Here is a 12043-nt window from a genome sequence, read left to right on the forward strand (position 1 = left end):
GCAGAGTCCGGCTCGGGGGCGGGGCTGGCGGGAGCCGGGGGCGGGGCCGGACGGCGGGGCGGGGCGTGCTGGTGGGGCGGGGCCGGCTGGCGGGGCGGGGAGCGGCGGGCTGGCGCGGAGCGGCTGGGGAGCGCGCCGGGGGGGAGCGCGGAGGGAGGAGCGCGGGGAGCGCGGGCAGCCGGCCGCCCCCGCCCCTGAGCCGCCCGCGCGCAACAGTTTCCCCCAAAGTTGCAGCCCGAGAGGCGGGCGGGCCGGGGCCGGGGCCCGGGCGGCGGGCGGGGGACGCGGCCCAGCACGGGCAGTCCCGGCGGGCGGCGGCATGGGCACCCGGCAGACCAAGGGCAGCCTGGCGGAGAGAGCCAGCCCCGGCGCAGCGCCTGGCCCCCGCCGCGAACGGCCCGACTTCTGGGCGTCGCTGCTGCTGCGCGCCGGGGACAAGGCGGGGCGCGCGGGCGCGGGGCTGCCCCCCTACCACCGGCGCGTCGGCATGGTCCAGGAGCTGCTGAGGATGGTGCGCCAGGGCCGGCGGGAAGAGGCGGGGACGCTGCTGCAGCACCTGCGCCAGGTGAGCGCGGGTAGGGGGCGTGGGGGGCGCGGGCCCCGGGAGCTCCCGGCCTCAAGCAGAGCGCCTCGAGGGGCAACGCCCAGGGCCGTCTTCTGCGAGGACGGAGCCCCGCGTGGCCGCCGGGGCTGGGGCGCTCTCGCTGAATTTGGGGCCTCAGGGGAGGGCAGCGGAAGGCTGTCTGGATGAGGCCCGCTGAAAGGGACCTGTTGGACTATTGTCCCCGCTCCTCTTCCCCGGTAGGGTCTACTGGGTTGGCCTGTAGGAGGGGAGGCCGGGATGCATGCCTGGTTTGGGCCAGGGTTCTTCGTCCCTGCCCACTGGCCTTCATCCCCTTCCAAGGGTCCCCAAGGATTGCGCAGTTATCTGCTGGACCCATCCTCGCGAGGGGGAGTTCATCAGCATAGCCCCAGGACTGCTGAGATGCCATCCTCTAGGATATTCGCCCACTTAAGAGATATCCTCTATTCCAGTTCAGGATGGAGATAGTGTTTCACATCCCCCTAACTCTGGCTGGTACCATGACCAGGAGCCCCTCCCCCTCCCCAAAGCCTCCAAAAGAAGGGAGCTGGGTTTGGCTTCCTAGCCCTAGGAGGGAATTTCATGCTACCCAGCCCTGCCTTCAACCTGTTCCTCCTGTCCACTGGTTAGGAACGGGCTCTGCAAACCTGGCCAATGCTTTCTGCTTGGGGTTGATAATGTCCACCACCACTGGCTTGTTTTTCTTTCTCAGTTTCTTTTGGAAACACGAGTAGCCTGTGCCATGAATTTTGTTAAGTGTGAGAGGGGCAGGAGGGTGCAAACAAAGCTGCTCTCTTGAATCACCAAACTGGTTGCCTTGGCAAGGCTTTGTGGCAGACTGGCCTTATGTCCTGCTATATCAACCCTAGTATAGACCCAGACTACTGCCCCTATGGCTGGCACAGACGGGGAGGCCTCCTTTGGTGACCTTTGTGAGGTTTTCCCATCACTGATGGAAGAGGCTGAAGGAGTGCCTTCCTGGGAGGAAGCGTCCAAAATCTAATTGTATCCACATCTCTTCTGGATTCTGTAGCAAACATTCCCCATCCACCCCACCCCACATTCCTCAACCCCCGTCTTTGTATCTGATACAGTGTTACTTCAGCATACTCAATCCTTTCCTTTGCACAAGGCAAAGGAAGCAGAGACTTGGGAATTTAGGAAGATATGGGGATTCTACTCTTTGGAAAAGCTTTTCCAAACAACCAAAGACACTGCTGTATCCCCAGTTGCCTTCCCTGAATTGAATCATCAAAAAAAGATGACATCCCACACCGCATAACTTTAGCTGTGCGTATTTCTTTTTGTCTTTTGAAAATTGGAACCGCCTCTATGTTAACTCCTTTGCTTTCAAACAGAATAATGGAATTTCCAGACCCTCATATCCCGTATGCACACCCAACAGTTAAGAAGTTTTTACTGATCATGTGCTATTCCCCCTAGCCCTGGAAGGGGTGCTTTGGGGAATACAGAAATGTGATGGGGGCTCACAAGCCCTACTTGTGGGGTAAAAGGACAGAGAGAAGGAAGCATCGTCCAGTGACAGCTGGAAGCTGTTATGGGGAGTTCACAAACACTGTGGGCTCCCCTGTGTGATTGCACATTCTGGGGAACCTGAGCTTCTTTCTGTTGAGAGTATTTCCTTTGTACATTGGGTCTTTTGGTCTACTGCCCCCTCAGCTGCAGGATTGGAATGGTTGATGCTGAAAGGAGAAGGTTAATCAGAATTCCTCCTCTTCTTGGACTCCCTTGACCTTAACCAGTAAAGGCTGTATGTAGGCCTGGAGGGCTGCCTTGAGCTTCCTGGAATGTAGAAAGGACCCTCAGGGAAATGGTCATGGTTCTTGGACACTGTGTGAGGAGAAGCACAGGGGCATCCAAATATCCTTGATAAATGACAAGGGCATCATTTCTAAGACTCTGAGACTTGACTGGAGGAATATTCTACTACATTGTGCTGTATGCCAAAGTAGCTTTTTCCCAAATACTATTTTCTTTCCAATCTTCTGGCAATAGCCAGGATGGTGCTGATCACCTGCACTGGTAGAGAATTTCTCCTACATTTGATGATGCGTTTGGTGCTGGATCAATGCCCAGAGCACATATACAAGGTTGGGGACTCTGAGTCTTCTTAATTCTTGTGTTTTTTGTTTTTGTTTTTGTTTTTGTTGTGGGGCTTGAACTCAGCCTGGGCATTGTCCCTCAGCTCTTCAGCTCAAGGTTAGCACTCTACCACTTGAGCCACAGCACCACTTCCGGTTTTCTGGTGGTTAATTAGAGATAAGAGTCTCACAGACTTTCCTGCCCAGGCTGGCTTTGAACCGTGATCCTCAGATCTCAGCCTCCTGAGTAGCTAGAATCCTAGCTAATCCTAGCTACAGGCGTGAGCCACCAGTGGCCGGCAATTCTTGTGGTTTTTAACATCTTTGAGTCCTTGATCTTTTTGGGACCTCCAGAAATCTAACACATTCTTCCCAGGCACATGTACTATATGCATGATCATGCAAGGAATTTCAGAGGGGGCCCAGAACCTCTGAGTGCTATCCACAAAGCCCAAGTTCACAATCCCTGCTGCAGTCTGATACCTTGCTCCCCTTCTTTGTATGGGCTTTGCTCCAGACTGGGGATATAGAAAGGGAAGAACCATGTGTAGCAATTCCTAATAGGCAATGGATTGTGGCTGCTTGTGCTGCTTCTTCTGAATGTTCCTCTTTTTTATGTCTAGGATTTGGGAGTGTCTTCAAGCTTAGAGACTATCTAGTTATCACTTGCTGGTACCTGAAGGGCTGACTCACAGTTCAGGGGTACAGGCAGGATGCCAGGCAGCCGCTTTGAAGTAACAAAGCTCTCCCCTTCCCTTTAGGAGCAGTGTAATTGGAGGAGAGACTAGGACTAAGGACTAAGTTTGTGTGGCTTGATCTCACTGATAACCTCTCTGAGTTGTGTTTCCTCATTTCCCAAAGAAAAATTTGGGGTACTGGGCAGAGAAAATGCTAGAAAGTGACAAAGTGTGTGAGACTATGTTGGTGCTGCCAATCTAGAGACCTTCTCATTGCAACTATGTTGGAAGAATCTGTCCTACTTATGTATAACTGAGCTGTAGGAAGGTCATGGCTTGGTTTGTGTCTACCTGGCCGGTTTTTAGTGTGCATCAAAACTTGAGAAGCACTGGGTGCTGGTGGCTTACATATAATCCTAGGTACTCAGGAGGCAGAGATCTAAAGATCATTATTAGAAGTCAGCCTGGGCAGAAAAGTCCCATGAGACTCTTATCTCCAATTAACCACCAGAAAACCAAAAGTGGTGCTGTGACTCAAAAGAGGTAGAGCGGGGCTGGGAATGTGACTTAGTGGTAGAGTGATTGCCTAACATGCAGGAAGCTCTGGGTTCAATTCCTCAGTACCACACAAACAGAAAATATCAAAAGTGACACTGTGGCTCAAGTGGTAGAGTGCTAACCTTGACCAAAAGAAGCTCAGGGACAGTGTCCAGGTCCTGAGTTCAAGCCCCAGGACTGGCAAAAAAGGGTAGTGCACTAGCTTTGAGCAAAAGAGTTTGGGGACAGCTTCCAGGCCATGAGTTTAAGCCCCATGATTGAAGGGGGGAAAAAAAGTTGCCCAGCACCAGTGGCTAAGCCTGTAATCCTAGATACTTGGTAAGCTGAGATCTGAGGATCACGGTTCAAAGCCAGCCCAGGCAGGAAAGGCCGTGAGACTTTTTTTTTTCCAGTCATGGGGCTTGAACTCTGGGCCTGGGCGCCGTCCCTGCACTCTTCAGCTCAAGACAAGCGCTCTACAGCTTGAGCCACAGTGCCACTTCCGGTTTTCTAGTGGTTTGTTGGAGATAAGATTCTCATGGATTTTCCTGCCCGGGCTGGCTTTGAACTGTGATCTTCAGATCTCAGCCTCCTGAGTAGCTAGGATTCTAGGCGTGAGTCACTGGCGCCCGACTCGGCCATGAGACTTTTATCTATAATAAACCACTAGAAAACTAGAAGTGGCATGGTGGCTTAAGCGGTAGAGCGCTCACCTTGAGCTGAAGAGCTGAGGGCCAGCACCCAGGCCCAGAGTTCAAGCACCACGATTAACACCCCCCCCCAAAAAAAAAAGTCTGATTTGAGTTTATTTACTGCCAGTTTGGCTCTTGCTCAGCCTCTCCCCAGCATTGTGGCTGAGGCCTGCATTCCTGGTGTAGATCACCCAGGCCCTCAGAGAAACAGTGTAGAACAGCTCTCATGAGGATAAAAGAAGCAGCTTTGAACAGAGGAGGCCATTCTTCCCCTTCTCTTAAGCCCCCTTCTTCTAGACCTCCCCTTGCTCACATATCTCTTAAATCTTGGGCTTAGGCTTGCCATTGGGGGGGGGAGGTGCGTGTAGAGGGGCATTACTGGTGTTTGAACTCAGAGCCTTGTGATTGCTAAACTAGCACTCTTACCACTTGAGCCATACCTCTAGCCTTACTTTTTGCTGGTTAGTTTGGAGATGGAGTTTAGTGAACTTTTCTGCTTGTTGGCTTCAAAATACAATTTTCCATATCTTATCTTCCTGAGTATTCAGGATTATAGGTGCCCAGTATTTAAGGAGCCCTGGTGAAGAAGTGGCCTTCCATCATGGAAGGGGCAAGTGTTGTACTTCATGGAAAGGTAGAGTATCATCTCTTTAGCACAGCAGTGTTTTTTTTTTGTTTGTTTGTTTTGTTTTGGTTTGGTTTTTTTGGGGGGGGTCCGGTCATGGGGCCTGAACTCTGGGCCTGGGCGCTGTCTCTCAGCTCTTCAGCTCAAGGCTAGCGCTCTACCACTTGAACCACAGCGCCACTTCCAGCTTTTTTCTTTTTTCTTTTGCTTATGTGGTGCTGAGGAATGAAACCCCGGGCCTCAGGCATGCAAGGCAAGCGCTCTACCACCGAGCCACCTTCCCAGCCCACAGCAGTGTTTCTTGAGTTCCAAAAATTCCAGACTGTATTGTTGGCCCACTTCATGGAACACAAGAGTAAGATCCATTTTCTTGGGATCCACCCATCTGAGATGGTCCACCTCTGTGTTCACCAGCATCCCTACTATGTCAGTCATCTGTTATACTCTTACAGAATACCAGAGATAAGCAACATTATGAAAAGAAAAGCTTTATTTTGGCCCATGGCTTTGGAGATTTCAATCCATGGTTGTTTAACCTTGTCTTTGGGCTTCTTGTAAGGCAGAGGATCATGGTGAGAGTGTGTGATGGAGGAAGGTACTAAGTTCATGTGGTTGGGAAGCAGAAAGAAAAGAAGGAGCCAGGGTCCCATTATCCCCTGAAGGGGTACACACCCAATGGCTAGAAAACTTCCTAAAGGTAGACCCTACCTCTTAAAGATCCTACTACCACTTCCAGGAGCAATATGGCTTTGGGGGCACAATTATCAAACAAAGCATTTACTTTCCCATAAAGTCTGATTGAGGGTCTGGGAAGGTGGCTCAGTGGTATAGTGTTTGCCTCACATGCATGAGGCCCTGAGTTCGATTCCTCAGCACCACATAAGCACAAAAAGCCAGAAGTGGTGCTGTGGCTCAAGTGGTAGAACACTAGACTTGAGCTAAAGAGCTGAGGGCCAGCACCCAAGCCCAGAGTTCAAGCCCCACGATTAACACCCCCCTCCCCCCCCAAAAAAAGTCTGATTTGAGTTTATTTACTGCCAATTTGGCTCTTGCTCAGCCTCTCCCCAGCATTGTGGCTGGGGCCTGCATTCCTGGTTGTTCTGGAATTTTTGGAACATGGCAGGGCTGGTTTCCCTCCAATCTCTGGGGCAGGAGCTGCATCCACTAGTGTTGTCATTTGTCACCACCACCATCCCCTGAATATTGAACAGTCACTCCCTGGTGACAAGCAGGTCTCCTACCTGGAGAAAGAATGAGGAGCAATATGACCTTTGAAGGTCATGTATTTCCTCCCACACCCTACCTAAACAAAGCTCTGTGGGGGTGGGGAGCAGTTGGAAGCTACGTGGGACACTGAGAGGGACTCCCCATTGTTATCTTGCTCGCTCTCTTCCTCTACCTGGCATGCACTTTCTGATCCATCAGATGCATTTTACCATCTCAAGGCCACTTCCAGGGCATGCCAGCCCAACCTCCGAGATCCAGTTGCATGTATGTCTCTCCATACCGGGAGGCAGTTAGTTGTTTTCCTCTGATGACCTTCTGTTTGCCAGGCAAGGTCATAGGCTTCCTGAGGATGGAGACCCACTACTACTGGTACCCTGTGATATATGATTCATGGTCCTTAGTAAATTCATGTATATGGAGATGTGTGTGTATGTGTGCCTGTCATCCTGGAAAGCACCTGGATACCCCAAGACAAGCTGTGCTTCTGGACGCAGACTTGCCAGGCTGCCAGTACAGGCAGGAGATCCTGTGCATTTGCTTTCTGAATGGTTGGATTTCTGGGCGAGATGTCCGTGGGCTTGACTGTTCCTGGCGGCCTGCCAGGCGGAGGTGTTCTTGGAGAGAGGAGTGGCATGGTGCCCATCCTCGGTGGCACCACAGGATTCCATCCAGCAGGTGCAGTCTGGGACCTTTGCCAAGGTGGCAGGAAGGGAGTGGAGCTGGTGGGAGAGCCGGCTACTGAGTTTCTGATCCTCTCCTGTGCTAAACTGTGTACAGCCCCCACAAAGAAGTCTTCCTGCTTGAAAGCCACTGCTCTCTGTCCGGGCAACATGCAGGCAGCGTTTCCAGTGATAACGATACAGAGACTGCTGTCAGGCAGGGCCTGCTTTGTTGGTTTCCAAGGCTGCCAGGGACACTAGCCAGGGACACAGCAGCCTCTGTAGTGGCCAGGCATAACCACAGGGTCTGGAACCAGGCCAGTTTCCCTGACTTCTGGGTCTGGTGGAGCTGAAGGTCCCTCTTTCTGGGAGGAATGCCCCCCCCTTTCAGAGCTAGTCAGAAGCTGTTTTTCCTGTCTCTCTCTTCAGTGCCCCTAATGTGCCCTGGCCTTCAGATACAGATATCCAAGGCAGTCTCAACTCTCCACTGCCCAGTGTCATTTCATTTGTTTGTGGCAGAGACCATAGATCAGGTACTCAACACATGGTCTTTTTTCAGGAAATGCTTTTAGACTGGGTTTCAAGCACATGCACATTCATGTACAAATACACATATGCACACATGCACAGATATATATGCACACATGCATATGCTTAGGCATGTTGGCATGTGTGTATACACACATACACACACACACAAATATACACACATATGTGATCCATGCCCTGACTCCTGGCTGGGTTCTTGCCAAATGCCTTAGTCCCGTCAGGCTTGCTCTAACCAAATACCAGAGACTAGATGGCTTACAACAACAGAAGTTTGTTTTTTTTTCTCTCACAATCTGGAGGCTGGACATCCAAGATGAAGGCAGTGGCAGATTCAGCCTCTGGTGAGAGCCTGGGTTCTGGCTCACAGATTGTGCTTCCTGTGGTATTGGCATGTGGGAAGGAGTGCAGGGTCCCTAGGGCTTGTTTTGTAAGGGTGCTAGCTACTTTCCATGCCTGCTGACACCATCGTCTCTTAGAGGCCCCATTTGGAAGGTTAGGATGTTGGAGGGAAGGGGGCGCAAGTGTTCAGACCCTTGCACTATCATAATTCTTTCTTGCTCAGTTGTTGAATCTCAGGCCTACCATTGCTAAGAGTTGGGTGTTTGAAATGAGAACGGAGACCTTGGCCTGTTGGGGAGGGGTGGGGACCCCTTTTTACAATGTCTGCTCTCCTCCCACCACACCCACCCAGGCGCCAAGCTCTGCCACGTGGCTCTCTGGGAGCACTTCCCAACATTTTACTTTATTTTATTTTTTTTAACTTTTATTAGCTCAGACTCCTGGCTGCTGCAGCCATATGGAGTTCTGCCGACAGCTGCTGCTCAAAGGGATGTGGCATTTTGATGTTTCTAACTTTATCTTAACCAGGATAGACACTGGAGTCCAGCTGAGAGTGGGGAGTCACTGGAAAGTGTTTCCTACTGAGGTGGCTTCGGCCTTGCATGGGCCTGAGGCTTGTGTGCTGTGATTTGAATGTGTCCCTCAAAGTTCCTGTGTTGAAAACAATTCCCAAGTTCAAATGTGACTAGTATATGAGTGGCAAGTAGTTAGGATTAGATGAGAGCAGAGCCCCTATCATTAGACTGGTGACTGTGTTAAGAGTTGAGACTTTGTCTGGGCACTGACAGCTCACACTTGTAGGCCTAGCTACTCAAGGAGGCTGAGATCTGAATATCATGACTCAAAGCTAGCCTGGGTAGGAAAAGTCTGTGAAATTCTTATTTCCAGTTAACCACAAAAAGTCAGAAAGGAGCTCAAATGGTTGAATGCTAGCCTTAATTAAGCAAAAAAGCTCAGGGCCAGCACACAGGCCCTGAGTTCAAGCTCCCATACTGACCAAAACAAAAACAAAAAACAAAAAAGAATCAAAACCCGAGCTGACAAATGTGACAGCCTCACCATGTTATGACATAGCAAGAAGTCCTTCACCATATGCTAGAACCACATTTTTTAGACTCTAGAATTTAGCTCCAGACCTGCAAGCCAAATAAACCTCTACTCTTTATTATTAACTACCCAGTCTCCAGCATTTTATTATAGCAGTGAGAACCCAGCTAAAACATCTTGCTCACCTCCAGAGCTGCCAGTTGCCCCAGTCCAGCCTTGGTGGTGTTGTATACATCTTTCTTTCTCTCTGCCTTACCCTATTCCTACCCAGCTTCCTGTGGCTTCTCTTCGTTTCTCTCTGTGTCTCTTCCTTTCTGTGTCTCCAGCATCCCTGAGTGAAGAACAGACTTAAAAGTGCCTCTTGGTAGTCTGTTGAGCTTGCTTGGCTTCCCTTTTTTACTACCAGCCCTACAAGCAAGAGATAGAGCAGTGGAGCCCATGAGAATGGAAGGAGTTGGTGGTGGTGAGAGGGTGACCTGATTCGGTCCACTGCAGTTATCTGGGTACTTACTGGCACCGTGCTGGCGGGGAGAGCATGTATTGGAGACCCTTGTCTATGCCTGTAAAGCATTTTTTGTGTGTTTTGCTCCTTAAGTAGTTTTTCTTCTTTCTCTCCTCCCACCTCATTTTTCTGAGACAAAGTCTTGCTGTGTCATCCAAGCTGGTCTCAAATTCACTATCCTCCTGCCTTAGCCTCCCAAACACTGGGATGGCATGTGTGCACCACTATGCTCCTTCACTGATATTGTGAGGTTGGTCCAATATTATTTAAAGGATAAATTGTGAGGCTGGGAAGGTGGCTCAGTGGTAGAGTGCTTGCCTTGCATGCATGAGGCCCTGGGTTTGATTTCTCAGCACCACATGAGCAGAAAAGCTGGAAGAGGCGCTGTGGTTCAAGTGATAGAATGCTAGCCTTGAGCTGAAATGCTGAGGGACAGAGCCCAGGTCCAGAGTTCAGGCCCCACGACCAACAACAACAAAAAAAAGATAAATTGTGAGGTTTAAAAAAATATTAAAGCATCCAAATGCTGATGGCTCATGCTTGTAATCCTAGCCACCCAGGAGGCTGAGATCTGAGGATCACGGTTCAAAGCCAGCTAGGCAGAAAAATCTGTAAGACTCTATCTCCAGCAAACTACTTAAAGCCAGAAGTGATGCTGTGGCTGAAATGGTAGACTGCTAGCCTTGAGCACAAAGAGGCTCAGGGACAGCACTCAGGCCCTAAGTTCAAACCCCAGACCCAGAAAAAAAATTAAAGCAGTGTATAATCTGCAGAAAAACTGAAAAGATCAGTGTAGTTAGATGCCAGTGGCTCATGCCATTATCCTAGCATCTCAGGAGACTTAGATCTGAGGATCATAGTTTGGAGCCAGCTTGGGCAGGAAAGTCTGCTGAGACTCTTAATCTCCAATTAACTACCAAAAAAATGGAGCTTTGGCTCAAGTGGTAGAGTGCTGGTCCTGAGGAAAAAAATCTCAGGGACACCGGGGGGGGGGGGCGGGGGGGGGCAGGGAGAGATATGGGAAGGGATGGGAAGGGGAAACAAAGGAGGAGGCAACAATGCTTGGTAAGAAATGTACTCATCTTGCCCATATAATTGTAACTCCTTTGTATGGTATTTTCACAATAAAAAAAAATTAAATTAAAAAAAAATCTCAGGGACAGTGTTCAGGTCCTAAGTATAAGCTCAGGACCTGCAAAAATGTCAGCGATCATTGTGGGTGAGTGAATGTGTTTCTTGATTGAGTGATCAGAGATGGTGCATCCAGGCACAATTTGAAGTCCTGGGATGAAGCCTGCAGCCCATTTGGAAGGCCACAGCAACAACAGGGCACTTTGCTTAGGGTAGGGGTGGAAATGGCCAGAACCCAAGACACCAGATGGAGTGCACACTTTCAGCCCAATACCAAAGTGAGAGCCCCATGGCATGGCTGCCCTTGATTCCGGGCTGGTCAGCTCATAGTAGAAGGGGTCAGGGAAGCAGCTGGTGAGGGATTGTAGAGTGGCCAAAGCCCCTGTGATTCCAGCCCTCAACTCAGGCCACTGACTCATTGGCCTTGGGAGACACGTGCAGGCGCACATGGCATGCACCAGCTGCTGTGCAACCCTCTCCTCCCCCATCTCAGGCTCCAAAGAGCTCAGGGGTACTGAAGAGTTCTGGGAGCTGTGGAGAGCCATGCCTTAGATGATGTCTTAGCTCATTTGCCACTCCTTTTCTGCCTAGCCTTTTTCCATAGCCCACCAGGGCCCAGAGCTGAGCTTACTGAGCTAAGCTGGCCCCTCCAGGAAGCCCTTCATTGTGCAGCTGCTCACCCCCTGAGAAACCAACCACAGCCACAGACCACCAGAGGAAGCTCACTGAAATCCCATCTTCCACTGAAATTCACCAGGCAATGATAAGACTCACAGTTGGGAGCCACTTCCAGAGGGCTGAACCCATCCAACTTAGCACCCACCACACTATAGCTGGCTGGTCACAGCATACCTGGCAGCCCCACCCACACCTGCACATAGCGTATGAGTGAGTGAGAGAGCAAGAGTTCAGAGGAAGCATGAGCTGGGACTCCATTCCCACTTGGCACAAGTGGATCATGGCACTGCCTCAGTGGCTGGCTGGAGAGAGGACTCTGGGTCCCAGAGGACTCATGTCATTGGTGGAAGCTGGCAGAAGTAGGAAGGGGCAGAGCAGACCTTGAGAAAGGTGAAAGGAGAATAGGGAGCATCATTTCCCTGAGTGCATTTTCTGACATTTTCCTAGCAATTCCCTTTTTAAGAGCCAAGACATTGAGGCTGAGAAGATGAACTACCATGGGACTTGCTGGTGGACCACATACCTGTAATCCTAGCTACTTAGAAGGCTGAGATCTGAGGATTACATTTCAAAGCCAGCCCAGGCGGAAAAGTCCATGGGACTCTTATCTTCAGTTAGACACTAAAAAAGTTGGAAGTAAAATTGTGGCTCAAGTGGTAGAGCACTAGCCTTGAGCAAAAAAAATCTCAAGGACG

The 12043-nt window shown here is 50.5% G+C and overlaps 1 protein-coding gene across 1 annotated transcript in view; it reads left to right on the forward strand.

Annotated features, from left to right (window-relative positions):
* Positions 1-216: 216 nt before the first annotated feature.
* Lrrc75a (leucine rich repeat containing 75A) overlaps positions 217-12043 on the forward strand; it is a 44314-nt gene continuing 32487 nt past the window's right edge. The window contains exon 1 of the mRNA XM_070027763.1: positions 217-565. Coding sequence (XP_069883864.1) covers positions 320-565 — 246 coding nt within the window. The 5' untranslated portion in view covers positions 217-319. The remainder of the gene's footprint in view (positions 566-12043) is intronic.

This window comes from Dipodomys merriami, unplaced genomic scaffold (genome assembly GCF_024711535.1).
Source record: "Dipodomys merriami isolate MVZ:Mamm:240054 unplaced genomic scaffold, mDipMer1.0.p SCAF_19, whole genome shotgun sequence".
NCBI classification, from domain to species: Eukaryota; Metazoa; Chordata; class Mammalia; order Rodentia; family Heteromyidae; genus Dipodomys; species Dipodomys merriami.